The 26,818-nt window shown below is 67.0% G+C and overlaps 15 protein-coding genes across 15 annotated transcripts; 9 read left to right on the top strand and 6 right to left on the bottom strand.

The window, feature by feature from the left end:
* The first annotated feature begins 321 nt into the window (after positions 1 to 321).
* Positions 322 to 922, top strand: MICPUN_109482 (predicted protein). The gene has a single exon (XM_002506144.1). The coding sequence runs from the start codon at positions 671 to 673 to the stop codon at positions 869 to 871; it is 201 nt and encodes a 66-aa protein (XP_002506190.1). The 5' UTR covers positions 322 to 670; the 3' UTR covers positions 872 to 922.
* Positions 923 to 1,391: 469 nt separating this feature from the next.
* MICPUN_76603 (predicted protein) lies at positions 1,392 to 1,793 on the bottom strand (the record flags this gene model as incomplete). The annotated part of the gene is made up of 1 exon (XM_002505933.1): positions 1,392 to 1,793. A coding segment is annotated over one exon (402 nt), but the record flags the coding sequence as incomplete, so codon positions are not given.
* Positions 1,794 to 2,006: 213 nt separating this feature from the next.
* Positions 2,007 to 3,043, top strand: MICPUN_70318 (Drug/Metabolite transporter superfamily; the record flags this gene model as incomplete). Its single annotated transcript, XM_002506143.1, has 2 exons — positions 2,007 to 2,134; positions 2,287 to 3,043. Coding segments are annotated over 2 exons (885 nt in total), but the record flags the coding sequence as incomplete, so codon positions are not given.
* Positions 3,044 to 3,435: 392 nt separating this feature from the next.
* MICPUN_88302 (predicted protein) lies at positions 3,436 to 4,107 on the bottom strand (the record flags this gene model as incomplete). The annotated part of the gene is made up of 1 exon (XM_002505932.1): positions 3,436 to 4,107. One exon carries the CDS (start codon positions 4,105 to 4,107, stop codon positions 3,436 to 3,438), a length of 672 nt encoding a protein of 223 aa, XP_002505978.1.
* An 839-nt stretch (positions 4,108 to 4,946) lies between these two features.
* On the top strand, positions 4,947 to 6,026 carry MICPUN_64106 (predicted protein; the record flags this gene model as incomplete). The annotated part of the gene is made up of 1 exon (XM_002506142.1): positions 4,947 to 6,026. The coding sequence occupies one exon, from the start codon at positions 4,947 to 4,949 to the stop codon at positions 6,024 to 6,026; it is 1,080 nt and encodes a 359-aa protein (XP_002506188.1).
* Positions 6,027 to 6,201: 175 nt separating this feature from the next.
* Positions 6,202 to 6,975, bottom strand: MICPUN_88101 (predicted protein; the record flags this gene model as incomplete). The annotated part of the gene is made up of 1 exon (XM_002505931.1): positions 6,202 to 6,975. The coding sequence occupies one exon, from the start codon at positions 6,973 to 6,975 to the stop codon at positions 6,202 to 6,204; it is 774 nt and encodes a 257-aa protein (XP_002505977.1).
* A 597-nt stretch (positions 6,976 to 7,572) lies between these two features.
* On the top strand, positions 7,573 to 7,815 carry MICPUN_74414 (predicted protein; the record flags this gene model as incomplete). The annotated part of the gene is made up of 1 exon (XM_002506141.1): positions 7,573 to 7,815. A coding segment is annotated over one exon (243 nt), but the record flags the coding sequence as incomplete, so codon positions are not given.
* A 174-nt stretch (positions 7,816 to 7,989) lies between these two features.
* Positions 7,990 to 8,325, top strand: MICPUN_104108 (predicted protein; the record flags this gene model as incomplete). The annotated part of the gene is made up of 1 exon (XM_002506140.1): positions 7,990 to 8,325. The coding sequence occupies one exon, from the start codon at positions 7,990 to 7,992 to the stop codon at positions 8,323 to 8,325; it is 336 nt and encodes a 111-aa protein (XP_002506186.1).
* Positions 8,326 to 8,479: 154 nt separating this feature from the next.
* On the bottom strand, positions 8,480 to 12,247 carry MICPUN_104107 (chloride Carrier/Channel family; the record flags this gene model as incomplete). Its single annotated transcript, XM_002505930.1, has 1 exon — positions 8,480 to 12,247. The coding sequence occupies one exon, from the start codon at positions 12,245 to 12,247 to the stop codon at positions 8,480 to 8,482; it is 3,768 nt and encodes a 1,255-aa protein (XP_002505976.1).
* Positions 12,248 to 13,071: 824 nt separating this feature from the next.
* Positions 13,072 to 14,754, top strand: MICPUN_95887 (predicted protein; the record flags this gene model as incomplete). Its single annotated transcript, XM_002506139.1, has 1 exon — positions 13,072 to 14,754. One exon carries the CDS (start codon positions 13,072 to 13,074, stop codon positions 14,695 to 14,697), a length of 1,626 nt encoding a protein of 541 aa, XP_002506185.1. The 3' UTR covers positions 14,698 to 14,754.
* A 54-nt stretch (positions 14,755 to 14,808) lies between these two features.
* Positions 14,809 to 20,034, top strand: MICPUN_64101 (SNF2 super family; the record flags this gene model as incomplete). Its single annotated transcript, XM_002506138.1, has 1 exon — positions 14,809 to 20,034. One exon carries the CDS (start codon positions 14,809 to 14,811, stop codon positions 20,032 to 20,034), a length of 5,226 nt encoding a protein of 1,741 aa, XP_002506184.1.
* A 69-nt stretch (positions 20,035 to 20,103) lies between these two features.
* On the bottom strand, positions 20,104 to 21,407 carry MICPUN_109481 (histone deacetylase). The gene has a single exon (XM_002505929.1). It carries the CDS (start codon positions 20,780 to 20,782, stop codon positions 20,138 to 20,140), a length of 645 nt encoding a protein of 214 aa, XP_002505975.1. The 5' UTR covers positions 20,783 to 21,407; the 3' UTR covers positions 20,104 to 20,137.
* A 141-nt stretch (positions 21,408 to 21,548) lies between these two features.
* On the top strand, positions 21,549 to 22,717 carry MICPUN_64099 (predicted protein; the record flags this gene model as incomplete). Its single annotated transcript, XM_002506137.1, has 2 exons — positions 21,549 to 21,611; positions 21,726 to 22,717. 2 exons carry the CDS (start codon positions 21,549 to 21,551, stop codon positions 22,653 to 22,655), a joined length of 993 nt encoding a protein of 330 aa, XP_002506183.1. The 3' UTR covers positions 22,656 to 22,717.
* Positions 22,718 to 22,741: 24 nt separating this feature from the next.
* On the bottom strand, positions 22,742 to 24,013 carry MICPUN_64098 (predicted protein; the record flags this gene model as incomplete). The annotated part of the gene is made up of 1 exon (XM_002505928.1): positions 22,742 to 24,013. One exon carries the CDS (start codon positions 24,011 to 24,013, stop codon positions 22,745 to 22,747), a length of 1,269 nt encoding a protein of 422 aa, XP_002505974.1. The 3' UTR covers positions 22,742 to 22,744.
* A 795-nt stretch (positions 24,014 to 24,808) lies between these two features.
* On the top strand, positions 24,809 to 26,655 carry MICPUN_104103 (predicted protein; the record flags this gene model as incomplete). The annotated part of the gene is given in 2 exon segments (XM_002506136.1): positions 24,809 to 26,631; positions 26,649 to 26,655. The coding sequence occupies 2 exon segments, from the start codon at positions 24,809 to 24,811 to the stop codon at positions 26,653 to 26,655; spliced, it is 1,830 nt and encodes a 609-aa protein (XP_002506182.1).
* Positions 26,656 to 26,818: the final 163 nt, after the last annotated feature.

The following is a 26,818-nucleotide window of genomic DNA, read 5'->3' as shown; positions in this document are numbered from 1 at the left end:
TCGGCTGCGACGCGTCGCGCCGAAAACGGATCGCCTCATCAGAGTCCTCGGCGATGACCGTCCAGTGCTGGCTCGCCGAAAAATGTCGCCAAATCGTGCGTCGGGCGTGCCCCGCGTCGCCGTTTCCGCGCGCGCGAGTGCCTCGCGTCCACCCCCGAGCGGACATGGGCGTCGCCGGCTCGACGCAAAGGCTTCGGCCGCTGGTAAACCCCGACGGAAGCATCGGCATCAAGGTGAGAAACCGCCTGGGAACGCCCCGGCGATCGCCGGCGCGAACCCTACCCACGAGCGTCGTACCCATCGGACCGCTCACCTCCGCCCACCGCCGTTCCCGCCCGCAGATCAACAAGAGGCTGATTCAGAAGCTCGACGGCATCGAGGATGGCGTCCCCGACGCGCCTTCCGTCAGGTGCGGACCATCGCCCTCCCCCCGTTCGTCGTCCCGTCGTCGAGACTTACTCGTCTCTCCCTTCTGAACCGCAGCGGATCGTTCCCGCACGCGCTCGTGCCCCGCGCCCCGCGCGCGCCCCACAACGCCGCGCTCATCGCCGACGCGTCCATCGCCCACCCTGGACTGGAAAACGCGCTCGTTCGGTCCACCCAAGTCGGGCAGCTGCTGCTCAAGAACGAGCGAGACGAGCTGGATCGCGTACGAGACTTCGCCTCGGAGATGCACGCGAACAGTTACGCGATGAAGGGGAGGGACGTGCCTTGCGCGACGGAGCGAGAGGCGTGCAGGCTGTGCTACGAGACGAACAAGTCCGACACGTTGCGGTGCGGGAACGAGGTGGCGGCGTACGACATGTGCGCGAGGGAGGCGCAGCGTTCGTTCTTGGAGGGGGCGCGAGGCGCGGCGGTTGCCAACCCTTAAAATTAGTTTTTCGTAGTTTTGGTCTTTCGACACTCAAAGTAGGTAGCTCTCAGTACCTTCCCCCCCGCAGGCGCTCGTCGCACTCCCCCCGCACGATCCTCAGCCCCTCCCCGTCCAGCTCCCCGAGCAGCGCCACCACCGCGTACAGCACGTTGCTCGAGTTTCTCCCACCCGCGAAAGCCCTCCCCGGAGACGGTCCCTTTGGCGAGTGCCTCGAAGAGTCCATCTCCGCGGCGAGGCTCATCGCCGCCTCGGACCTCGCCCCCCCGCCGCCGCCCCCCGCGTTTCCGAGGGGCATGTCCGCCGCTCGTTGCGACGGCACGTGGTGTCCCCCGATTGGTCCGAGCCCCGCCAGCTGGCGCGACGCCGCGAGTTCGTACGATCGCGCGTTTGCGTCCCTCACCGCCCTGTCGGCGTTGACGGTCCTCTCGCTTCTGGCGTCGTCGTGATCCCCGCGGGTGCTCCCCGGAGACGGCTCCGGGGACGACCGAGCGGCACCCGGGGACGGGAGAAAGACGTCCGGCATCGTCTCCGCCGCGCGTCGTTCGTCCAGGGTGACCTCGTCTCCGTCGAGGACGAGCAGCGAGGGAAGCATGGCGATGACGCGCATACGGTAGTTTGGCTCCAGCGCGCACGGGTTATCGCACAACCACAGGGTTCGCAGGCGGTCCAGGCCGACGAGGAAACGGACCTCGTCGAGGTCGGCGATGTCGTTCTTGCGCAGGTGCAGGTCCACGAGGTTTGGGCACCGCGCGAAGACCCGCAGGGAGGCGAGCCTGTTGACGCTGAGCGAGAGGGACTCGAGGTTGGGCATCCGCTGCACGACGTCGACGTCGTCGAGCGAGGAGCCCCACAGGTTGATGTTGCGCACGCCGTACAGGCTGGTGCATTTCGTCTTCTCCAGCACGAGCTTCTCGGTGAGCCGCACCATCGTGCACACCGCGCTGGGAGTACGTGCGTGCCCCCGGATGTGTTCAAATTGGGCGCCTCTTTTGGCGAGGCTGCTCCTGTCCCGCAGTCGCGATCAACTCGTCGGATCCATCGTCGTCGGGCCGAGGTTTCCAGCCGTTCATTTTGAAGCAGCGCGCGGCGGATAGGACGACCGACGGCGACGATGAGCGGTAGGAAAGAGGGGAAACACTTGATCATGGCGTTGGTGTACATCGTGGGATGGGGATGCGCCAGCAGCGGGCTCATCTTCCTCAACAACCACCTGCTCACCGAGGACGGCTTCCACTACCCGATGACCTTGTGCAGCATGGGGTGAGGCGACAGTGCCCTCTTTTCTCCGCCCCTCATCCCTAGCCCTTCACCCCGTCCCCATCGTCGACGAAAACCTCCCAACGCCCTGTTCACCGCGCACGTACAACACACGATGCTCACCGTCGTCGATCCCGCGCCAAAAATCCACCCAGGCTCGCCGCGTCGTGGACCATATCCAGCGTCATGGTCAACGCGGGCTACGTGAAGCTCGACAAATCTCGCGACATCTCGCCCAGGTGGTACTGCACGCACATCTTACCAATCGGAGCGTTCGCCGCGATATCGCTCGCGCTGGGTAACTACACGTACCTATACCTCAGCGTCAGCTTCATCCAGATGCTGAAGGCCGCGGTGCCGTGCGTCACGATGATCGTGCTCGTGGCGACTGCGCTGGAGAAGCCGCATCGGATGACGGTGCTCGGCGTGCTCATCTTGACCTTCGGCACCGCGCTCGCGGCGTACGGGGAGATCGCCTTCCAGTGGATCGGGGTCATCATGATGTTTTCGTCGGAGTTCTCCGAGGCGTTCCGCATGGCGGTGCTCCAGTACTTGTTGGGGAACTTACGGTTCGACCTGATAGAGGGACTGTACGTGATGGCGCCGGCGTCGTTTGCGTTTTTGGTTTTGGGGATCATGTTGTTTGAGTTTCAGACGTTCCAGGAAGAGGACGGGTTCGCGAAGATCACCGGGCGGCCGCACAAATACCTCGCGGCCGCGTTCTTAGGGTTCTGCGTCAACCTGCTCACGCTGGCGGTGATTAAATCGACCAGTTCGCTCACGTTTAAAGTCGTCGGGCAGGTGAAGAACACGGTCGTGATCTTGGTTAGCGTCGTTGTGTTTGGCAGCGAGATTACGTTCTTGCAGGTTGTGGGGTATTCGATCAGCATGGTTGGGTTCGCGGTGTATCAGCGTGGGAAGCAGGTACAGGCGAAGGCGGAGGAACGGGAGAAGGAGATGGACGGGTACGAGCGGGTCGAGCTACACGAACAGAAAGGGGAGGCTTGATCAAATTTGGAGCTCTCAGCGACGGGGAAGAAAGTCGCCGCTCCCGTCTCAATTAGGCATCATTAGGTTCATTCTTAGGCCGCGACGCGCGTATCTCAACCACAGACACGCGCGCGCGCTGTTTAGTGCGAATCAATCAAACCGTTTTACATCGTTTAGCCGCTTCTAAACTAAACTCCCGCCCCGGCGCCGCCGCGGGAAAACATGACATCCCGAGAAGGGGACCCCGCGGGTCCCCTCTCCCTCTTTCACCTCCTCACACACACACACACGCACGGAAGGAACCGTTCCTTCTTTTAACGCCCCGTGGGCATCGCACCGCGCTGACCCGCCTGCGCCGCCATGAGCTCCGCCTCGTAGTTGCGCTTCTCGAACACGTCGGTCCCCTTCTGGATGATGCGATCGATGAGGCCGTAGTCGATGGCCTGCTGCGGCGTGAAGTACCTGCGCCTGTCGAGCTCCTCCTTGACCGTCTCGATGGGCTTTCCGCTGAACTCGGACATGAACCCCATGTACGTGTCCTCGCACACCTCGATCTCGTTCGCCTTGATCTGCACGTTGACGCTGGTGTCAAACGTGCGGTTGAGCTTGGGCGGGTGCGTCATGATCTGCGCGTTGGGAAGCGCGTGCCTGCACCCCTTGTCGCCCGCCGCGAGGAGCATGGCGGCGTTTCCGAAGCACTTACCCACCGCCACGGTGTGGATCTTGGGCCTGATGTACCTCATCGTGTCCAGGATGGCGTACGCCTCGCTGTCCACGCCGACGCACTCGCCCTTCTCGTTGATGGAACCCGGCGAGTGGATGTACACGTACCCGGGGCGGTCAACCTGCTCGTAGTTGAGGAAGAGGAGCTCGGCGACGACGAGCTCGGTGACCGCCGGGAGGAGGGGCATGCCGATGTACACGATGCGCGCGTTGAGCAGGAGCGAGGGGAGATCCGGCGGGGGACCCGCGCCGGAACCCGCCATGCCGCCCGCCGCCGCCATGGTGAAGGACCCGCCGTTGTTGTATCCCGCGCCCGCCATGGCGGTGATGGCGCTGGCGGGCGGGGACTCCTCGGAGGGGATCTCCTTGCGGTACGATGCGCGCGCGGAGATGTTGAACGGATCCACGGTCGGGCGCATCGGGGACGTCTCGCCCTCGAGCCCGAACATGGCGATCTGCTGGGCGGTGAGTCCCGCCACGCCCTTCTTCTCGGCGAGCTGGAACTCGGGGGTGCCGGGCATGACGAGCTGCTTCTCGCGCTTCAGAGGCGACTGGAACTCCTCGGGGACGAGCATGTCGCCGAGGCCCGCGCGGGTGGGGCCCGGGCGCGCGGCCCTGACGGACGCCCTGGCGCGGAGCGGCGCGAGATCCCCCGCGAAGCGTCGAGCCGAGGAGGTGGGTAGGGTTTTCTTGCCGGTCGCGAGGACCGGCTGGGAGGCGGTCAGGGTGAGCGCCATCTGGGTCGGTCGGCCCGTGCGAGGTGCTGTCGCGGGTGTGGACCGGGTCTGTCGCGTCACGAACCGGTTGGCGCGCGCGGCTGCTTGTCGCGACGGGCGGTAGGGCCCGTTACCGGAGGACGTCATTGCGCACCGTATCCACGCTGGCAAAAAAATCTCTTAGCAACGGGCTTCCTAACTCTTCGATTTCAACCATATATAGAGTCAAATCGTATGCGTTTTATTCATGAGAGCACGAATGTCGTGGTTCTCCTTTCGGACGAAATCTGTAACTGATCATCTATGCTTCGAATTAGATAAATAGGCACGTCGCGAAGGCCCCTCGAACCACGGCACCCCCAACGAACCGTCGACGTCGACAGCAAATGTCGTGTGCGCTCGTCCGAACCGCCCCGTCGGCGCCCCGCGCGCGGGCCGCCAACCGCGCCCCCCCCGCGGGCGGCAGGCGCGCATCCCGCCAAACCCCCGCGCGTCTCATCGCGACGCCCCGCGCGGTCGAGGGCGGCGCGTCGTCCGTCGGCCCCGCCGTCGACGGCGTCGACGATACCCATCGCCGCGAGCGCGCTCGCCCGCAGCTCGCGTGTCCGATATGCCTCCGCGCGTTCGTCGCCGGGACGACGTGCGCGTGCTGCGCCAGGACGTTCCCCACGATCGACGGCAAGATCCTCGACCTCTGCCTCGACGCCGGCGGCGCCAACGGGACGTACACGGACCCGCCTTTGCGAAAGTCGGGGACGACGCTCTTCCAATCCGAAGCCATCGCGAACGTGTACGAAAACGGATGGAGGCAGAGCTTCGCGTGGGCGGGATTCCCGGGCGAGTCCACGGAGTGGGAGTACGCGATGGAGTACGTCAAGGCGGCGGGTCACGGCGGCGGCGGCGGTGTTCTCCTGGACGTTTCCTGCGGTTCCGGTTTGTTCACCCGGCGGTTCGCGGCGTCCGGTGCCTTCGACCACGTCGTCGCGTCCGATTACTCGGCCTCCATGATGAGACAAACCGTGACGTACTGCGACGCCGACGACGCCACGTGCTCCGCGGTCAAGGACGGCGCCCTGTCGTTCGTCAGGGCGGACGTGGGGCGGCTGCCGTTCGCGACGGGGAGCGTCGACGTCGTGCACGCGGGCGCGGCGATGCACTGTTGGCCGAGCCCATCCGCCGCGATGGTCGAGGTCGCGAGGGTGCTTCGGCCGGGGGGCGTGTTCGTGGCGAGCACGTTCATGGACCCGACGTCGATGCTGGAGGACGTGTTCGGTGCCGGGGCGGAGGCGGCGGCGGCGCCCCTCGCCGAGGCTTTCGTGAACAGCGGCGTCGGCACCGGCGGCGCGTTTAACCAGTTTTGGCGGGAGAAAGATCTGCGGGATCTGACCGGGATGTGCGGGCTGGAGGGGTTCGAGCGGCGGCGGTCCAGGCAGTTCATCCTCTTCCGCGTCAACAAGCCTCTCTGATGAACTGTCAAGTGACGCGCGTTTTAGCTACTCGGAGACTTGACGCAAAATACTATACACGCCGCTCGTGGCTCGTTGAAAACTCGCGAGGAGGAGGGAGGTACGAGTAATAGCGTCCGTCCCCCTTCTTCTCTCTCTTCTAATAGACCCGACCGACCCATCGGCCACACGTCAGTTACTTGGCCTTCACCTTCTTCTTCGTGTACGTCTGCACGTAGAACTGCCCGAACAGCACCAGCATGTTGGTCATCACGAACATCTGCGACCACGGCAGAATCGCCGGGCAGTGCCCGTCGTAGATGACGTAGCAGCTGTGCGCAAAGACGATGGCGAACTGGAGCATCTGCGCCATCGTGATGTACTGCTTCCACGGGCACTTGATCTTCAGCGCGGCCATGAGGTAATAGGAGTACATGATGACGTGAATCCCCGCGTTCATGCAGGCGCCAAAGTACGCATCCACGCAGTCGTTGTTCTTGATGACGAAGCACACCATCCACCACGCCCAGATGAGGAGGCAGTGGTGGTAGATGTGGAGGAAGCTGAGCTGGTTGTTCTTCTTGCGCAGCACCATGAAGACGGTGTCGAGGAGCTCCAGGTACTTGTTGTTGTAGTGGAGCCAGATGGCGAGGCAGATGTAGAAGCTGTTGGGATCGGACCACGACAGGCGGCCGCCCCACGCCTTCACGCCCAGCCGGTTGAGCTCAGCGAGGAAGATGGCGACGGTGATGATGTTGAACACGGTCTGGTACGCGTTGTACACCAGCATGAACCCCTTCGGCTCGAACGCCTCCCTCTTGGCCATGATCTTCGGGCCGAAGTAGCACATGGAGAGGTACAGGACGGTGGCGGTGGCGGGGAGCGCCACGGACAGATCGCCGATCCACGCCACGACGTCCTGCTTGCCCTCGGCGAGGAAGCCCGCGCCGGGGACGGAGTACCAGTACATCACGTACGCATAGATGCCGAAGACAGCGGTCGCGACGGCGGGGAAAGCCATCGTTGCGGACTCTGGCGACTCTGGCGCCCGTGCCCCGACGGCGGCGAAATGATGTGATTTTATCCACTCCAGTCGCGCTCGCTCGGCTGCGCGGGTGACGGTCGAGCGACGGTCATTCGTTCGCGCGCACCGCCGGTCGAGCGCGCCCCCGTCGGCGCCCTCCGGTTCCCCCCGCGACCACCCGCCCGCGTCATGTCGCACGTCGCGGCGTCCGCGCCCGTCACCGCGCGCCTCGCGCCTCGCGCCCCGCTCGTGACGCGCCACCGTCATCGTCGGGCCCCCGGCGCGCTCGCCCCGCACGGCGTCTCGTCCAAGTCGATCGAGAAGAGTCGCGAGGTCCGATCGCGTCGGTCGCGGCCTTGCCGCGCCTCGGCGTCCGACGACGGCCCCGGCGCCGAGATCGGCCTTCCCGGCGCCCTCGCGAAGGCGTACGACGCCGTCGGCGACTGGCTCGTCGCGCACCCGGCTCCCGCGTGGCTCGTCAACTCCCCTCTCAAGACGCGTCTCACCGAGATCCTCGCGGGCCCGTCCTACGACCCGGAAGCCTCCCTCGCGAGGGTGAGGGCGCTCATCGCGTCCGACGACGTCGTCGTCTTCAGCGCCACGTACTGCCCCTTCAGCGCCGCCGCCAAAGCCGCGCTCGACGACGCGGGCGTTCCCTTCACGGCGGTGGAGTGGAACCAGACCGAGGGCGGAGCGGGCTTCGCCCCCGCGCTCGCCACGCTCACCGGACGGAGCAGCATCCCGTCGGTGTGGATCGCCGGCGAGTGCGTCGGAGGGTGCAACGACGGGAACCCGGGAGTTCGACCGCTCATCGCATCCGGCGGGCTGGACGCCAAGCTGGCGGCGTGCTCGCGAAGGGTCCGGGACGCGAGAGCGGCGCGAACGGCGACAAAGGCAAAGGCGGAGAGGTCCCGAAACCGGAACGCGTTCATGCTCGCGCCCACGGGTGCGACCGGCGAGATGACGACCGGCGACCGGCGCGCGGGGCTCGCGTTCGCGTTCGCGGGCGGCGCGGGCGGCGACGAGGCGACCGGCGGCGACGGGGCGACCGGCGGCGGCGACGGCATGAACAGCGATAACCTGCCGCCGGAGATGCTGGAGAAGGACCCGTGGGAGGGTGAGACGTTTGAGAAGCTGGGCGACGCGGTGAAGAACTGGGGTTTGTTCATCGTGGTGTTCATGGCCGTCGGCGCCGGGGTGGTGGCGGCGAACACGTACAACGACGGAGCCGCGTTCGTGGACTTCCAGGACTACGATTCCCCGGACCAGGCCGTCGCCGCGGCGCTCAAGAAGTGAGCGTGGACGCGACGTCGACGACTCGTTTAATTAATTATTCATTCATTCACGAATTTAACTTATCCGACGTCTTTCGTCGGCGCCCGTCCCTTTCGTCCCTTTCGTTCCCCTTTCGTTCCCCTTCCTCGCCCAATCGTCGCGCCCCGAACGCCGCTCATCGCCCTTCCTCCGCGAGTCTGTGCACGTGTATGAGATCGTGCCTGGTGATGATCCCCTCCAGCCTTCGCCCGTTGTCGCTCACCACGCACAGGTGCCTCACGCCCAACCTGGCGAACAGGTTATGGACCCTCGCGAGCTTCATGCACGAGTCCACGGTCCACGGCGCCTTGTCCACCGCGTGCGTCAGGTCCACCATGCGCGTCAGCTGCGTGCCCGGGACGTTCATCACCCCTCGACGCAGCCGGTCGACGATGCTCGTGCCCTCCTTGAGCTCGTCGAAGTGATTCTCGTCGCCCCTGTGTGATGATACTTGGTGCGCGCCGCTTCGAGCCGCGGCGGCGCCGACCCTCGTTGGGACGTCGTCGTCGCCGCCGTTTCCGCCGCCGCCGCCGGGTTTTGAGCCCGCGACCCCGTGACGCGCGAACGCGCCCTTACCCGGGTTCGGGAGGTGAAGGTTGTGGAGTCCTTTCCTGGCGTTTCTCGCGGTCCAACGCGCGAGCGAGGTCATGAACTCGCATCCCTCCTTGGCGGTCGGCGACGCCGGCGGCGGCGTCGACGGCGCCGTCTTCAGCGAGCCGCCCGCGTCGGAGGATGCCGAGGAGATCGCCTCGACGTCCCGCCCGTCGTCGCCGCCGCGCTCGCCGCCCTCCTCGACGTCGTCGTCGATGTGGATTATCACCTGCGACGCGCCGTTGCCGGGTGACGACGACGACGACGACGACGCGGCGACGGGTCGTTTGCGCGAGTCACGGCGCGCGGGGCAGACGCCCTCCACGCACCACTTGTCGATGCTCTTGCGCGACCACGATGAACGACCGGACCCGAGCGTCGGCGTGCTCCGACGGGGAGCGGCGGCGGTTTTCTTGGATGCGGCGTTAGCCTTTGCATCCGCGCCCGCGTCCGCGTCCGCGTCCGCGTCCGCATCCGCGTCGTCGTCGTCGTCGTCGTCGGTCTCCAAGACGATTCGGAGCACCCGCTGAAGCATGGCCCGAGTGACGAGCCCGCCGAGGCCGGTGTTATTTTCCACGTCGTCTAGCACCGGGAACGCGTTGTGCTCCGTCAGCAGGAGCGCGTTCAACAAAACCTCCAGCCGCTCCTGCTTGCGGAACGCGATGATCGGGCCGCGCCTCGAGTCCGCTTCTTTGAGCGCGTCGCCAATCTTAACCGCAGCCGTGGACGGATGCGCGTGATGCTCCAGGAAGGGAACGCCCTTGGCGATGATCTGCCTCTCGTCCAGGGAGTGCGATACGATGGCCATGGACACGGCCCTGGCGATGACGCACGCGAGGATGATGGGCGCGAGCACGTCCATGGACGCGGTGGCCTCGATGATGATCACGGTGACCGCGGCCGTCATCCGCGTGAAACCGCTGAGCATCGCCGCGGATCCGATCAACGCGTACGTTCCCTTGTTCACCGACGGGCTCACCTGCTCGGCGAAGAATCCGAACAGTCTCCCGAGGCTGGCGCCCATGAGCATGTTGGGTATGAACACGCCGGCCGGGAACGCGCCGCCGAAGGTGACGGACGCGATGAAGAAGAAGTACGCCAGGAACGCGAAGACGACGGGGGCGGTGAAGAGCTTCTCGCTGTACAGCTCGTCCCTGGCGAACAGGTGCTTGACGACGCCCTCCTCGTTCTGCAGCATCAGCGTGGCCATCTCGCTGAAGTCTCCGGGCTCGCAGGTGTACTGCACGAAGGTCCGGGGGATGTAAATCGCCGACGACGTCAACTTGCGGCGTCCCGTGTAGACGTTGAGGCTTCCGTCCGGTCCGTACTCGTTCGACGTCGTCGGCGCGGCGCGGCACCCAAACGCCGCGGGCAGCAGCACCTGCATCGAAGCGTTCAGCGCGGCGCCCATCACGGCGTCGAGCCACATCCCCCACCTCGTCCCCATCGCGTTCGCGAGCCACTGAGGGGTCCACGCTCCGGGACGTCGTCGCCACTTCCCGAAGAAGTCCGCGGCGACGGTGTACGCGGCGCTCAGGGCGCCCGCGAGCGCGGCGAGGACGGCGACGAGGGGAAGGTCGGCGACGCCCCAGCCGGTGCTGGATCCGTTGGGGTCGCTGATGACCAGGGACGCGTAATCGACACGGCCCTCGTTGGCGGAGTACAGGACCAGCGCGACGCCCACGGCGACGCCCGCGGTCATGAACGCTCGCCACACGTAATCGGGGGGAAGGTTCGAGGCGACCTCCTCCATGACGTAGAGGAGGCCGCCGATTGGAGCGTTGAACGCGGCGGCGACTCCGGCGGCTGAGCCGAGCTGGAGGATCTGCCGGCGCTCCTCCGGCGAGGGTTGCCATCCGAGGTAGGTGCGCCACGGTAGGTTGAGCGCCACGGAGGCTGCGCACGCGCCGATGTGAACGGACGGCCCCTCCCGCCCGAATGGCATCGTGGCGGTGATGACCAGGCAGATGCCCACGCTTCGACCGAGGAAAGTGCGCCAGTGGAACAGGCCCTGCTGCCTGTTGCCGTTCAGGTACCCCTTCAGCTCGGGGATCCCGCTGCCCCTCGCCATCGGCGCGCCCTTCGGATGGAGTATCCCGAACGCGGTCGCGCCCACGCACGCCACCGCGCACGCGCAGTAGAACGCCCAGGCGCGGGGCAGCGCCCCGTCGTCGTTGCCCAAAAGCGCCCTCGTCGCGTTGAACTTTGCCATCGTCAATTGCGCCGTCACCGTCGTCATCGCCCACAGCACGACGCCCGCGAGGGTCCCCGCCAGCGTCGTCACCGCCAACTTACCCGCCGCCGCGCATCGACCCCGGTACCGCGCGAGCTCGACGCGCCTGGCTCGCTCGCGTTCCTCCCGCGTGCTCGCGTCACCCGCCCCTGACCCGAAACCGCCAAAGGACCCAAAGCCCGATCCGCCCCGATCGCCCCCGCACGCGCCCCCCGCGACGTAGTAGGAGGACGTGCGCCTCAGACGGATCGTGGGCGGAGGCGGGGGACCGGTGCGCGCGTGCGACGCCTCCCCGTCGGCGGGGCACTCGCCGTGGCGAACGACGGAGGCGCGCTTCGAAGCGTACGGAGTGGCGAACGCGGTTGAGTTTCCGCTGGCGTCGCCGCCGCGATCGCCCGCCGCCGCCGCCGCGCCGAAGAGGAAGGTGGACACGCTTCGAAGCGCACGCCTCGCTCCGCTGAGCGTCGTCATCGACGTGGTGGTGGTGGTGGCGGGCGGGCGACCGCGCGCGGCGGTCGGCCGACCGGGGCTGGACGGCGCTGTGGAGTCACCCTCGAAGTCGTCAAAGTCGTCGAAGTCGTCGAAGTCGTCGCGCCGCTCCCCGTCGTCGTCTTCAGCGACGGACGCGAGCGACGGGGACTTGTCCAGGTGCCTGCTCGGGCTGTCGCGGAGACTCCTTCCTGGACGACGGTGCGCGCGGGCGGCGGCGCCGGCGACGGAGGACGAGCGGTCCTCGCGCCTCAGCGGCGTGGTGGAGTCGGGGGTGTCCGATCCGCTCGAGCACGACCTGTCGCCGGCGTCGTAGTCCGCGTCGTCCTCCGCCCGCGCGCCGTACCGGTCGGGAGAATCCGGCGCGGATCGCGCGCGCGAGAGCCTGCGCATCTCACGCTCGAGCGTGCGGCGGCCTTTGGGGGACGCGACGTCCGGGGCTCCCGTCTTGCGCCGCGCGGGTGTGGGGGTGGACGCGGTTCGATCCATTTTCGTGGTTCGGCGCCGCGACGGGATCGGCGTTGAGACTCCCGCGTCGGGCGCGACCTCCCTTAGGCGCGTCGCGGCGGCGCTGGCGAGGATCTTGGCCATGGTCGATGCCGCGACGGGGTCCGAGAACGGATCGTCGGCGGCGGCGTCGCCGCCGTTCGCGGCGGTGGTCCCTTCGCCTTCCGGTGCCAGATCGTCGTCGCCCGAACGGGAGCTCCGAGGGTCACCGCTCTCGCCCCGCGTCGTGCCGTCGCGAGAGTCGACGTCGGCGGCGGTGTCAGCGGAGAGATGGATGGATACGCCATGGACGGCGATGTCCGAGTCGAACGACGTCGCGTCGGCAACCTCGGCGGTCTCGGGCGCGGCCATCTCTGTCGCGACGGAAGCGGGCCCATCTGCCAAATACGGCGATCGTCGGGAGCCGAACCGACGCGAGGCGGGCGCTTTTTTTTTGGCATAAAGCTCTGACTGATAACCCATAGAGGATGCTTTTCTCGCAACGTGATTGGTCGAGACTCCCGATGATCTCCACCAGATTTCGAGATCCAACTTTTTGGCGAGCGCATCGCGAGTGCTATCCAAACCAATCGATTGTTCCGCCGACCTCCACTTAGGTAAGCGCCGAGCAATCAGCGAAAAGGCTCAAGATGCACGGTGCCGTCGCGCTCTCCGCACCCGCGTCCGCGCTCATCGCCCGGCGCGCGCGCCTGGGCGGTCGCTCCGTCCGCTCCGTCGGGTCCAAGGCTACCGTGGTGAAGACGACCAACAACCCGAGGATGATGCCTCGCGTCAAGGCTTCAATCCAGGAGCCGGAGCCCGTCACCACCGACACCTGGTCCGAGGACGACATCGACAACATCGAGTTCGCGGTGACCAAGCTTTCCGACGACGCCGCCATCGCCAACAAGGAGGGCGCCGGCGCCACGATGGCCGCGCCCGACTGGCTCACCCAGCTCAACCGCCTCTGGGGCGGCAACTCGGAGATTCCCGTCGCGGATGCGAAGCTGGAGGACATCACCGGACTGCTGGGCGGCGGTCTCTTCCAGCCGCTGTTCAAGTGGATGAAGGAGGCGGGACCCGTGTACCTCCTCCCCACCGGGCCGGTCACGTCCTACGTCGTCGTCTCCGACCCCGACTGCATCAAGCAGATCCTCTTCAACTACGGGTCCAAGTACATCAAGGGCACCATCGCGGAGGCTGGCGAGTTCCTCTTCGGCCTCGGAGTCGCGCTGCAGGAGAACGAGGCGTGGAAGATCCGCCGCAAAGCCGTCGCGCCGTCGCTGCACAGGAGGTACGTGGAGGCGATGGTGGACCGGTGTTTCGGTCCCTGCGCCGAGCGAATGGTTGAGCTCGTCGAGTCCGCCATCGACTCCGAGGGTGGCGAGAAGAAGCGGCTGAACATGGAGTCCAAGTTCTCCCAGGCTGCGCTCGACATCATCGGGATCAGCGTGTTCAACTACGACTTCAAGGCGCTGACGTCCGCGGCGCCCGTGATCCAGGCCACGTACACGGCTCTGAAGGAGGTGGAGACCCGATCCATGGACCTGCTTCCGACGTGGCGACTGCCCGAGCCGTTCCTGCGGGTGGTCTCCCCGAGGCAGAAGGCTGCGCAGGACGCCGTCAAGATCATCCAGGAGGTGACCACCAAGCTCGTCGACGACTGCAAGCGCATGGTGGAGGAGGAGGAGAAGGTGGGCGGCGCGGAGGAGTGGGCGAGGGACTACCTGAACGACTCCAACCCATCCGTGCTTCGCTACCTCATCGCCGCGCGGGAGGAGGTTTCGTCTACGCAACTGAGAGACGACCTGCTCTCGTTGCTCGTCGCCGGACACGAGACCACCGCGTCGGTGCTCACGTGGGGTACGTACGAGCTCCTCAAGCCCGAGAACGCCGAGCAGCTCAGGCTCCTTCGCGCCGAGCTCGACGAGGTTCTCGGGGACAAGCCCTTCCCGACGTACGAGGACATGACGAAGATGCCCTACCTGGAGCGGTGCTTCCACGAGTCCATGAGGCTCTACCCGCAGCCTCCCGTGTACACCAGGCGCGCGGTGGTGGAGGACGTGCTTCCGAAGGGCCTCGGCGTCGTCCCGGCGGGCCAGGACCTGCTGGTCAGCATATATAACCTGCACAGGTCGCCGGAGAACTGGGGACCCAACTCGCAGGTTTTCGAGCCCATGCGGTTCGGCCCGCTCGCCCTCGGTCAGCCCAACGAGCTCAACACCGGGTACAGGTACACGCCGTTCAGCGCGGGCCCTCGGCGGTGCCCCGGGGATAAGTTCGCGGTGCTGGAGGGCATGGCGATATGGGCGGTGATGTTCCGCAGGCTGGACCTGACGCTGGTGGCTGGACACGACGTGGTCATGACCTCGGGCGCGACGATCCACACTCGCGACGGGATGCTCGTCAACGCCAGGCGGAGGCGGGGCGAAAAGGGTCAAAAGGTGGACTGGGCTCAGTTGAAGCCGGAGAAGGACATTGGCGCCGGGTGGTTCGAGAAGGGCATCGAGGCGAAGGGTTCTTCCGGTGGCGGCAAGTGCCCCGTGGCGCACTGACGATGACGAGGCGGTTGCACGTCAGTCACATTTTTAATACACTTACGACATCAGCTGAGCAAACCAAACGCGTATGAGTCTCGCGCTCACCACTCGGACAGCGCGCGACGAATGGGCGGGCGCAAGCGAGCCGAGCCGCAGCGGCTGGTGCCCGGAGATGGCGCCGCCGCGGCTAAGCGCGTCAAGAAGGAGGAGGTCAAGGCGGAGGTCAAGGTGGAGCCCGGCGTCGACGAACCCATCGACCTCACCGGCGTCTCGGATTCGGACCCGGACGATGATGCGAAGCTCGCGGACTCGCTCCGCGGCGGCCCGCGAACGATCGTCGACGCGCCGCTCTATCCCCCCACGATAGCGTTCGACGATCCCTTCCATCCCCGCGGCGTTCCCGTGCGTTGCCCGCCGGATTGGCACACCGTCGACGGCGCCAACGCCGCCGCGGAGCGCATCCGTAACGAGGTTCGACTGCTCGGGGTCGCGACGCTGACTCTGGCGTCCGCCCCGGGCGAGGCGCACGCGCGCGCGACGCTCGCGTCGCTCGCCGCGGGCGTCCGCGCGTCCAAACGCACCGTCCGCAAGAACTACCGCGGCCCCGCGGGCGTGGAGACCTGGAACGACGTCGGCGAACCGGGATCGGCGCGTGGGACGTCGGTGCCCGTCGGCAAACTCGCCGAGTGCGTCTCGGCGGGCATCCTCGACGTCGCCGAGCCCCACGGCCTGCCGCTGCTGCACGCGCTCGCGGGCGGGCAGCACCCGGTGACATCCCCGTGGAAAGTACCGCTGACCAGGTGCGTGTGCCTCCTCGAGGCGGTATCGGACGCGCCGGCGAACCCACCCGGGGCGGTCGGGGGATCTCACGAGGGAGAAACGGAATCATCCCAGTCCACAGCTGTCAAAGTCGAGCTCGCCGTGTACGCGAGCAGGCTGATGTTCGAGATGATCGCCGACGACGGCGTGAGGCTCATCGTGTCGCACCTCGCTCCGCCAGTCCCGGTTGCCAAAGCGCTGGAAACGGAGGTTCTCAGACCCGCGAGGTTCTACGTCGACGCGGCTGTGGCCGGCGCGGACACGGCTGGCGCCGGACCGTTTACGCTTCCCGGGTTGCTCGCCGCCGCCGTCAGCGACGGATACGACGAGTGCCCCACACCGCCCAACCTCGCCCTGCCCCTGATGGACTTCCAGCGGCAGACGTTGGCGTGGATGCGGGACAAGGAACGGAGCGAGCGCGGGTTGAACGGGGTGTTCTGGGAGGAGCGGCGTTGGGCAGACGGCGGTAAATACTGGTACTTTCCGCTGGCGGGTGAGCTTCGGCTTTCGGAGCCGCCGTTGGTTCGCGGGGGGATGCTGAGCGAGGAGATGGGGCTGGGGAAGACGCTCGAGGTGCTGGCGTTGGTGAGCGCGGACGCGGACGCGGCGAGGGCCGCCGTGGAGGCCAAGACCGCCGCCGCGAAAGAGGAGCCGCCCGAGGCGGAGGAGGAGGAAGAGGGGGAGGAGGGGGAGGAGGATCGGCTCAACGGGAAGGGGTCGAGAAACGCGGATCACCCGGACGAGGACGAGGACGAGGACGACGCGGAGGAGAGGAGACAGCGCGAGGAGGAGGACCGCGACGGGCTGATACCGTCGAGGGCGACGCTCATCATCGTCCCGCCGCCCTTGCTTCGACAGTGGGAGGCTGAGTGCGCCAAGTGCGTGCGTCCCGGGACGATGAAAATCGGGATCCACTCGGGCAGGGGCAGAGGAGGCCGGGGCGCGCCGCGGCAGGTTTCCGAGCGGGAACTCGCGTCGAAGCTCGCGGATAACGACGTCGTCCTGGCGACGTACCCGTCGCTGCAGAAGGAGGCCAAGAAGAGGCGACGCGAGACGGGCACCGGCGACGGCGCCTCCGCGCCCAGGAACGAGAGGGCTCAGAAAATCTTGTCTCGCGTCTCGTGGCGAAGGGTCGTCCTCGACGAGTGTCAGATGGTTCGCTCGTCCACCACGCAGCTCGCGGTGGCGTGTCGATGCCTCGTCGCCGATTTCCGGTGGATGGTCTCCGGCACCCCGCTCCACGGCGGCGTCGACGACCTCAACGGCGAACTGGCCTTCTTGGGGGTTTGGCCGTTTTGTCTCTCCGACCAGACGGACGGCTTCTGGGCGCACCGGGTCGGTCGACCGTGGGCGGCGAAAGACCCCGACGCCCTCCCGTTGCTTCACGCGCTGCTCCGCGGCGTCATCGTGAGGCACACCAAGGCCCAGAGGAGGATCGTGGACGGCACGCCGCTGTTGACGCTCCCTCGTGCCTCGAGGGTATGGCGGCCCGTCGTCCACGGGTACGAACCCGGTGACGCTTCCGAACGTTTCGTGTGCGCTTTCCTCGAGCACCACGCGGCGGCGGCGGCGCGCGGCGCCCTCGCCACCCTCCAAACGGCGTGGCTCGCGGGCGAGTACCAGGGATCGTCGCGCGCCACGCAGGCGAGATTGCTGGCGCAGCGTTTGCTCCGATTGGTTAGAGGAGCCACGACTTCGGCGACGCTCGTTCGCTCGCGTCTGCGAGACGTCGACCAGGCGCTTCGTGCGGCGGCGACGGCACCCGGCGGCGTCGGGGGGGCTGGACACGGCGACGGCGTTAACGGGAGGGGTGCGGGCGGGCTCCGGAATCGTGGCCTCGCCGGAACCGTGGACGTGTCCGCCGCCGAGGCTGCGGCGGATGCGGACTTTTGCAGGGTGCGAGCGCTCCCCGCGGGCGCCGCGCTGGTGGAGCTCATGACGGCGCGGGACGCGCAGGAGGTGCGGGTCGCGCGGCAGGGGGACGCGTCGGGCGCGTCGGGCGCCGCCCTGAGCGCGTTTCAGCTGCGGAACAGGGACATGCACACGTTCGAGGCGAGCGTGCAGGCGTGGCGCGGCACGAGCCGCGAGTACGCCGACGCGGGGGGCAGCGATTTGGCGCACAAGCTCGCCGCCGTCTGCGGCAACGTGTTCAAGCTGCTGGCCAAGGGGGACGAGCGCGCGCCGGGCCGCGAGGGGATCACGTGCGGAACAGCCGCGAACGTGGCCAAGGAACGCGCGACGCGCCAGAGACAGAAAAGGCTCCTCGCGCACGCGGGCTTGCACGCGCTGCAGCACGCGTTCCCGGGGCGGTTGAACGACTTGTGCGGGTGTAACTGGTCGCCGTGTCCGTGCTCGAGGAGGATAAAATCGTCGGACGACCCATCGTGCTGCGAGGCTTTGGAAGCGCACCGCGCGTTGTCCGACAGGGAGAACAAGAGCGGACGCGTGAAAGAGGCGGTGAAGATCGCGAGGAGCGTCGCCGCCGCCGCGACGGAGGCCATCGCCGACGCCAGGGCGCCGCTTCCAAAGCTTCGTTGGCTCCTCGCCGTGGAGTTGATCACGTCGGGCGCCGCGTTTCGTCTCTTCCGCGAGCACGGACAACCTCCGGAAACCCTCCGGTTCATTGACGACGATTTTAACGACGTTGACGCGAACGCCTTAGGGTCCTTAACGAACCTTAGCGAGGCGGTCGTCGAGGACAGGCGGAGGCTGGGCGTCCGGTTCCTTCGCCGCGCGTTACTCGCCGACGCGTTGGCGGCTCCCGTGCGTTCCGCCGACGCCGACGTCGAAACGCGAAGGGCGCGGGCGCAGGCTCGCGATCCAACCACGAACAAGCCCACGCGCGCCATCAGGGACGCGCCGGAGGAGGATCAGCTGGCGCTCGAGCGCGCGAGGGCGGCGAAGCGGGACGCGGAGGCGAGGTTAAGGGACGAGCTCCCGGGCGGGTGCCGGCCCGTGGGCGGCGCGCTCGTCCTCGCCGTGCCCGCGGCGTCGCCGGCATACTCGGGAGCCGGCGGGCCGCTCTCGGCGCTCGCCGTGGCGGCTACGCTCAGGGACGCGATCGCCGCGCACTCGCAGCACGCGAACCGGCTGGCGAACGAGGTCGGGAGCCTCCTCCCGTACCTCCGCGCGCTTCGCGCCGCGGGAGAGGCGGGCGCGGACTGGACCTCGCTGGATCACGCCACCGTCCAGCAGAGCGGGTTCGACCTGCTCAACGAGGTGATGGCGGGGAAAGCCCCGCAGTGCTGCATCTGCGTGCAGCCCGCGGTGCACCCGTGCATCGCGCGGTGCATGCACCTGGCGTGCACCCGGTGCATGGTGACGTGGTATCACGCCGCGCCGCTGCACGGGGGAGGCGCGTCGAGCGCGCCGCCGTGTCCGCTGTGCCGAAAGCCGTTCACGATTGACGAACTGATCCGGCTCATACCCCCCGCCGAGGAGGAGGACGTGAACGGGGAGGAGGAAGACGAGGAAGGGAAAGGGACGGAAGCGCGAGCGGGGGGTTCGAAGGAGCGGCGGCGGCGACGGAACGGCGAGGAGAGGAACGACGCCAGAGAGGAGCCAGCGAGGAACGACGCCGTAGAGGTTCACGGCGCTGTGGTGAGATTCACCCCCGCCGCCCGCCCCTCCGAGTTCAGCCGACTCCCGCTCCCGGACGGCGAGAACCCGGCGGATTACCGCGACGGGCGCTACCCGGCGCTGTCCATGGACGGAGGACGCTTCCTCGCGCACCTGCACCGCGCGTCTATGCGCCAATCGCCCAAGATGTCGGCGCTGGTGCGGGACCTGCGTGAGGCGCTCGCCGCGCCGGGTGGTTCCGGGAAGGCGGTGGTCTTCTCGCAGCTTCGCGACGCGCTGGCGCACGCGGAGCAGGTTCTGCGGTGGGAGGGCATCGGGTGCGAGAGCGTGGGAGTTCACAATAGGGGCGGCGGTGTTAACGGCGGTACCAACGGCGGTACCAACGGCGGCGGTACCAACGGTTCGAACAACGGTTCCGGGGAGGGCGCCATCGCTCGATTCAGGGACGATCCCGCGACGCAGGTGCTTCTGCTGCACGCGGGTTCCGCGGCTGCCGGGCTGACGCTGACGCAGGCGGACCTCGTCGTCCTCCTCGAGCCTTTCCTGTCCCCGGGCGACGAGGCGCAAGCCGCGAACAGGGTGCATCGCATCGGCCAGACCCGTCCCGTGCGGTGCGTGACGTATTTCGTGGAGGGCACCGTGGAGGAGCGGCTGCTGGCGTTTCGCACGAGGCAGCGGGAGTTTGGCGCTGAATTTGGCGGCGGTGACGGTACGGTCGTCGGTTCGATTCCCGGCGACGGCGACGACGACGGCGACGACCCCGAGGGCGACGGCGAGCGCGCGGATAGGCTCGCGGTGACGCGCGACGGCGGCGATCTCGGCCTCGGGGGCGGGTCCATCGGAAGGCGAACGTTCGAGCGGATGCGATTCGTGTTTGGCATCGGAGACGGGCGATCGACGGCGGAGGGAGCGACGGCGCGTGGAGCCGACGTCGTGGATCTCGCGAACGAGTAACGTCGTCCGAGTTAGAAGGTAATATACCCTCGAAGGTACCCTTGAAGGTACCCTCGAAGGTAAAAATTAAAACGAGTCGAGTTTTCGTTTTCGTCGCGAACGACTACAGCTGGTGCATCGCCTTGGCCTCGGCGAGCACCCTGCGCACCTTCTCCGTCGGCTCGTCCGTCAGCCCCGCGATCGCCCCCGGGTCCTCCCCCGACCCGTCCCCGAGCAGCGCCCTGAACGAATCCGCGACGCCCTCGCCCAGACCCGTCAGGTCGTATCCCCCTTCCAGCAAAAACACGCACCGCCCGCCGCACAACTCGTCCGCCAGCGCCTTGACCCGCGCGCTCAGACGCCAGTACGTCCCGGTGCGGAAGCTGAGGCCCGCGAGCGGGTCGCGCCAGTGCGCGTCGTACCCGGCGGACACCAGGACGATATCCGGCGCGAATCGAGCGGCTGCCGGGGCTACGATCTCGTCAAACGCCGCGAGCGCGGCGGCGTCGCCGGACCCGGGGGGCAGCGGCACGTTGATCGTCGCCCCGACGCCGTCGCCTTCGCCGGCGTCGGACATCTTCCCCGTCCCCGGGAAGCTTCCGTCCTCGTGCGTGGACACGAAGAGGACGGAGGGGTCGTCCCTGAAGATGTCGTTCGTGCCGTTGCCGTGGTGCACGTCAAAGTCGAAGATCATCACCCGCGCCATCCCGCGCGCGCGTTGCGCGTGCCTCGCCGCCGCGGCGACCGTGCCGAAGAGGCAGAATCCCATCGCGGACTTGGGCGTCGCGTGGTGACCGGGCGGTCGGCACAGTCCAAACGCCGCGGGCGCGAGAGTCGACGACCCGGGTTCGCGACTTTTGCGAATCTCGGCAGCGTCGCACACCGCGTCGACGAGCGCGATGGCCGCGCCGCAGCCGCGCAGCGCCGCGTCGTACGACGCGGAGGTGATGTACGTGTCGCCGGTGACGTCCATCGGCGCGCGCGTCTTGGCGAGGACGTTGAGGCCGCCGACGTAGTTCTTGGTGTGCACCTCCATGACCTGCTCGCGAGTCGCGGGGGCGAAGGCGTCGAGGCTGACGAGCTCGCCCGCGCGCGCTTCCGGGGTGAGGTTGGCGGCGGCGAGGGCGTCGAGGATGGCGGGGACGCGGAGGTTGGACTCCGGGTGCCCCTCGCGCGTGTGCTCCATCGCGGGCGACGACGCGTAGATGAGCTTGGCGGAGAGGAGGATCGCGTCATCCAGACGGTCGGACGATGACGACGACGCCGCGGACGCGCGGGTTCGGACCGGCGTGCCGCCCACGCGGCCGGGAGTCGGGGCGCGTCCGGCGGTCGCGCGCCGCCCGAGGGCGGCGTCCGACCAGAGGGCGCTCGGCGTCATCCCTCGCGGCGCGCGTGCGTCGGAGAGTGACGAAGTCCGCGGGTCGACCGCTCCGAGAAAACAGCACCGGTAATAAAAGAGAGCACCTTCGCGAGTGGCCTCGCAGTCGCGGTGCGCGCCGCGCGTCGCCGGGCCGGTCGAAAGGCGCGCGCGCGCGATGAACGACCCACCGGCGCAGCATCGCAAGGGCGTCAAGCAGCGCAGCCCCGATGAGTGGAAGGTCCGCGCCCGCCCCGTCCTCATCAGATCCCCGTCGCCCATCCGTCGCCCATCCGCGGAAGGATCTCGCGCCTGACGCCCCGCCCCACCACCGCCCCCCACCCTCTCTCCCCAGGACCGGCTCAGGGCGGACGTCATCGAGCGAGTCCGCGCCAGTCGCACCGCCATCCTCTCCAGGGCGCGGGGCGGCACCGCCGGCGAATCCCCCGCCTTGTTCCGCGACGGCGTGCGCCTCGAGCTCGCCGACATACTCGCCGACGAGGTGACCCGCGCCGAACGACACCATCGGCCGGACGCGACGCCGGAGAGACGAGACGCGTCGCCCGCGCCGTCCACGTCCGACGACGGCATGTGGAACGACGACCCCATCGTCAAGCCACGGTCGCGCCGGTCGCCGTCGCCGGCACAGCTGTCGTCGCCGGCGCTGTCTTGGGACGAACACGCGGGCACGAAGCTCACCTCCGTGGAGTACGAGGACCTCATGCTCGCGATGCACGAAGCCGTCGAGGAGGACCTGAGACGGGAGGAAGCCGCGATGCTCGCGGCGGAGCTCGAGTCGGTGGAGGCGCAGGAGGCTGACGAACTCGCGGCGGCGGTGGCATCGTTCGAGGCGTGGACCGTGGACTCCATCGCCGCGGGCGCACAGCTGTCGTCCGGAGGTGGGGACTCGACGCCGGCTGTGCCGTGCCCCGTGTGCTCGACGCGAAGGGTGCTCATGACGGACGACGTCCTGTTCTGCGGATGCGGGAACTTTCGGCTGGCGCGGGGGGAGGTGCCGGGGGAGCGGCGCGTGCGCGCTCGAGCGGGAAACCGGGGCGGATCGGGGAGCTCGGCGAAAGACGGGTTATTAGATGCATCCTCGAGGGAGGCGAGCTTCGGGCTGGACCACCTGCGTCGGCGGTTGGCGGAGACGTACGCGGCGCACGCGGAGAACGGCGGGTGCGACGACGCGAGGGCGCTGGCGTTCGACGTGCGGAACGCGTTCGGGGTGGAGGCGCTGTGGGCGGAGTGCGGTAGGTGCGGCTTCATCGAGACGGTGATGTGACGGCGCCGGGCGCGAGTAGTTGTACCAGTAGTCCGTGTAGTATTAGTTCCTGATGAGCACCGAGAGTTAGCCAGAAAGCCTCCGGCTCATCACTTGAAGATGCCGCCCATGAGCCCCCCGTTCTTCTTCTTCTTCTCCTCGTTCTTCCCCGACGCGCCGTCCTTCCCCTCCAGCACCTCCCTCGCGCGTTCGAACAGCGCCGCGCTGAACGGCGACCCCAGCCCTTGAAGGTGGTACGCGATGTCTCGCTCGTCGTATCCGAGCGCCATGCCTACCAAGACGCACTCGTAAGGCGTCACCGCGGGACAGTCCGCCTGCGCCCCGAGCTCGGCGATCTTCCGCGCCCATCGCTCGCAGTCCTTGGCGCGCCACGTGCGCACCCGCTTCTTTCTTGCGTCGCCGTCCCCGGCGCTCTCCTGCCCATCCTTCTTGCTGTACAGGACGGCGGTGAGCCCGGGGTTACCCTCGACGTCGTCGGATTCGCTCATGGCGACGCCGACGACGCCGGATTCGATGGCCCGTCGGAGGAGCTGCGTGACGTAGGGCGCCTCCACGGGCTGCTCGTGCATGGGCGCCCACCCGGCCCACAGCTGGCACATCACCACTCCGCGCTCGCCGTTGAGTAGAGCGAGAATCTCCCCGGCGGTTTGCGTGGCTCGCTCGATGGGGTCGGTGATGACGGAGCGCCTGCGCGGGGAGTCGGCGCCCGCGCACCACAACGACGGGTTCGTCACGACGCACCGCTCGATCTTGTCCAGGGACATGCAGATCCGGAGGTCCACGACGGAGTTCATCACGGACGTCTCCAGCTCCTCTCGCTTGGCGAGGTGCGCTCTCCATCCCGGAAAGCGTTCGTGCCACCAGCTGTCGCCCGGGTCGACGACGAGGCCGACGATGCCGAGTCTCGCGCCGCCCCGCGCGCCCTGGTCGATGACCTGCACGCGAAGTCCGTTGACCTCGCCGTCGACGCAGAGGTGCCCGCCCGTGGAGGTGCTGAGCTTGGTGGCGACCATCCACGTGACCTGGTTGAGATCCTCGCCGGACGCGAGGTGGCCGCTCCCGTCGCCCGCGGTGAGCGTGAGGGCGAGGAGATCGCCGGGCTTGACCTTCTTGAGGGTCTTGCCCACCATCGTCTGGCTGTTGGGCTTCGTCGGGGAGATTCGCGGGCCGGAGAAACCCGACAGGCGACCCGCGGTGGCGGTGGCGCGGGTCACCAGGCTCCGGCGATCGCGCGGCCGTAATCCGGCGCGGCCTCCCCGGGTGCGCCAGATATTCCTCGATTGGAGCGCGCCGAGGGCGTCGCGCGCGACGGCCTTCGCGGCCGCCGAGAGGCACGACGATGTTGCGATCGCGGACATCGAGTCGAGGGGTGATCGCCCCGAGAGGTGCGACCCCGCGCGCTATCGACTATGGGGCACGGGGCACGGCGCGGTCACAGATATTTTTTTCACGTGCTTGCCGTGCTTTTCCCGCCGCTGGCTGGCTGGCCGCGAAAGTTCCGCATCACCGCACGCTTTTTGGCGTCGGCACCGGCGGTAAATCTGAGATTTGTCTGACTACAACCGCAGTCGGTTAATCATATATTGAAAATGTCCTATGCTCTTTTCAGTCAGACGAAATCCACGCTCCTCGCGGCATCTGGCGACGCTGCCGGCAAGGCTTGCGATGCCATGCAGCGAGGACGTGATCAAAAAACAATCTTTGGCTCGAAACGAGAGCCGCAGTGGCCCGCCAGGCCCAGCCCTGACACGCGCGCCTCCCCCGCGCCCGATATTCGCCCCCGCGCCACGAGCGAGCGAGACGCGCGAGACGCGCAGCCCCCCCACCCGCAAAACCCCGATACGCGCCGAGGTGCGTCCGACGCTCGAGTGTCGAATCCCCCGTTTTCTGGTCCCCCCCTGGTTTCTGGGCAGTGCTCGGATAAATCGCCGGCCGCCGAGAGGGGGGCGCAAGTCTCGAGCGCACGCAAGTCTCCGCATCGCCGAACCGAGCGAGACCGCGCGCGCCGACGGCTTCGGTTGCCTTGCGCGCGATGCCGCTTTTGGGAGGTCTCGCGACCGCGTCGCCGTGAGTGTCCTCGCCCCGTCCCGCGGCTGACCCCGCACCGCCCCCCTCCCACCCCACACGTGACCGACGAGCAGCGACTGACTGACATGACCGAGACGAGGCCTAACTCGACCGCACTCCCGCGCGCCACCCTGACGCGGTGGCTGTGCGTCGCCGTCTTCCTCCTCCTCTCGGGTAAATCGACCGCCCTCGAGATCGCGGGGCACGGACGCAGCGCTTCGTGGACCCAGATTGGAGCCACGTTCACGGGCAGCGGATCAGAAAAACCGGGGAGCGTCTTGTCTTTTTCCGAGGATGGCTCGCGCCTGCTCGTCGGCTCGATCCCTGTTCCTGCTTACGTCGATGTGTACGAATGGCAGTCCGGCTCAAGCGCATGGACGCTTCTCGGCGCCAGGATCTCCCCGCCGCATGGAAGTATCGTCAGCGCGTGTCTTTCAGGCGATGGCAAGGTGGTAGCAATCGGCGATTTCAACGGCGGCGATTTCAACGGTGCCGGTTTGGAAGTTTGGTGGACCGTCGCCGTGTATCACTACGCATCCGGCTCTTGGCAACGGGTCGGTTCCGATATCGTCGGGTCCTCGTCCGAGGGATATTACGCTGAAGTTTCGCTCTCGAGTGACGGCAAGGTGTTGGCGATCGGAAACAACAATCAAACTCTTTCTTCCTACGATTCGTCTGATCACAACGCGACGATGACGGGCCGAGTCCGAATTTACCAGTGGCCCGCAAGCGACCTGACGGCATCCGGTGTAGCGTGGACCCAGATGGGTGAACCGATCGAAGCGTGGTCGACGAGCTCAGGGTTTTACCCCTGGTTCGGTCCATACAGCCAAAAGGTCTACGCGGACGCCGGTAAGCTCTCCGGCGACGGCAAACGCGTCGCCCTGTTCAAAACCAACGGATGGGCCCAAAAAGGGTACGTCTACGAGTGGAAATCGTCGTCGTGGTCGATCGTCGGAGACTCGATAGATCTGGAAGGGACAGCCTCGATTTCGTACGACGGAAACGTCGTGGCGGGCTCGTACGGAAATGTGTACAAATGGAGTTCTGGAGCATGGAGCAGCATTCGGACTGAATATTTTGGCTATTACACGTCCCTCTCGCGTGACGGTACCCGCGTCGCGTATGCTGACTCGTGGAACGAGGGCGTCGTCTTGGTGCATCAATGGGACTCGGAAGCTGAATCGTGGGGGCGCATGCTTGATATCCGGGGGGAATCCGCAAGTGATCAGGTCGGTGCAATGGTATCCCTTTCCGGGGATGGTTCTCGCGTGGCGGTGTTCTCTGACGGGGCGAAGCACACGAGAGTTTTCGAGGTCGGCACCACGTGCGACACGTCCGTCGCTCCTCCCAACGCTTCCGTCGGCAACTGCCCCGCGAAGCTCGCGTCCGGCTCGAGCTGCCAGCCGACGTGCAATTCGGGCTACAGCGCGACAAGACCGACGACCTGCGTGTCGGGGTACCTGAAGAACGCCACCTGTGCCGCGGGATGCGAAGTCTCATCCGCGCCAGTCAACGGCGGGAAGGGCGATTGCGGCAACCTTCTCGCCAAGTCAAAGTCGTGCACTCCGACGTGCAACGACGGGTACGTGCGCAAAGGGAACAAGAAGACGAGCTGCGACAGCGCCGGTGTCCTCAGTGCGGCCGAGTGCAGGAAGAGGTACTCCTGGGGAGATGCCAAGTTCTGCCCGAAATACGAGAACGTCGTATTCTGCTGGAGCGTCAAGAAGAAAGAGGATTGTCTCGCAGCGAGGCCAAAGAGAGACTGTAAGTGGAGCAACTCTTCATCAGGCGGGTCCGAATATTGTTACCATGACGATAAGGAGTTTGATGAAATGTGGGATGAATCGTATTATCATGATTTTGCGGCTGACAAGTGCGGGTCTGTGGACCCCTGGACGCGTGACGCGTGCGTCGCCGTTTCAGGTTGTGATTGGTCAAAAGATTATGGTTGCGCTCCTGCGAAGGAGAGCGTCAAAAAGATCTTGTCCGACACCGGCGCCCCTCCCGGCGTGAGCAGTTATTGGAACGGGTGGTGGCATGATGCGTGTTGGTACCTCACGAAGTCGACGTGCACCACGAGCACGACCGTCGCC

The sequence above is a fragment of the Micromonas commoda genome, chromosome 14, assembly GCF_000090985.2.
Source record: "Micromonas commoda chromosome 14, complete sequence".
Classification (NCBI taxonomy): Eukaryota; Viridiplantae; Chlorophyta; class Mamiellophyceae; order Mamiellales; family Mamiellaceae; genus Micromonas; species Micromonas commoda.
The sequence above is the reverse complement of the archived record's forward strand: the minus strand, read 5'-3'. Positions and strand labels throughout refer to the sequence as shown.

Coding starts and splice junctions, on each gene's coding strand:
- MICPUN_109482 (XM_002506144.1), top strand. CDS start 671: ATGCACGCGAACAGTTACGCGATGAAGGGGAGGGACGTGCCTTGCGCG.
- MICPUN_109481 (XM_002505929.1), bottom strand. CDS start 20,782: ATGGGATTCTGCCTCTTCGGCACGGTCGCCGCGGCGGCGAGGCACGCG.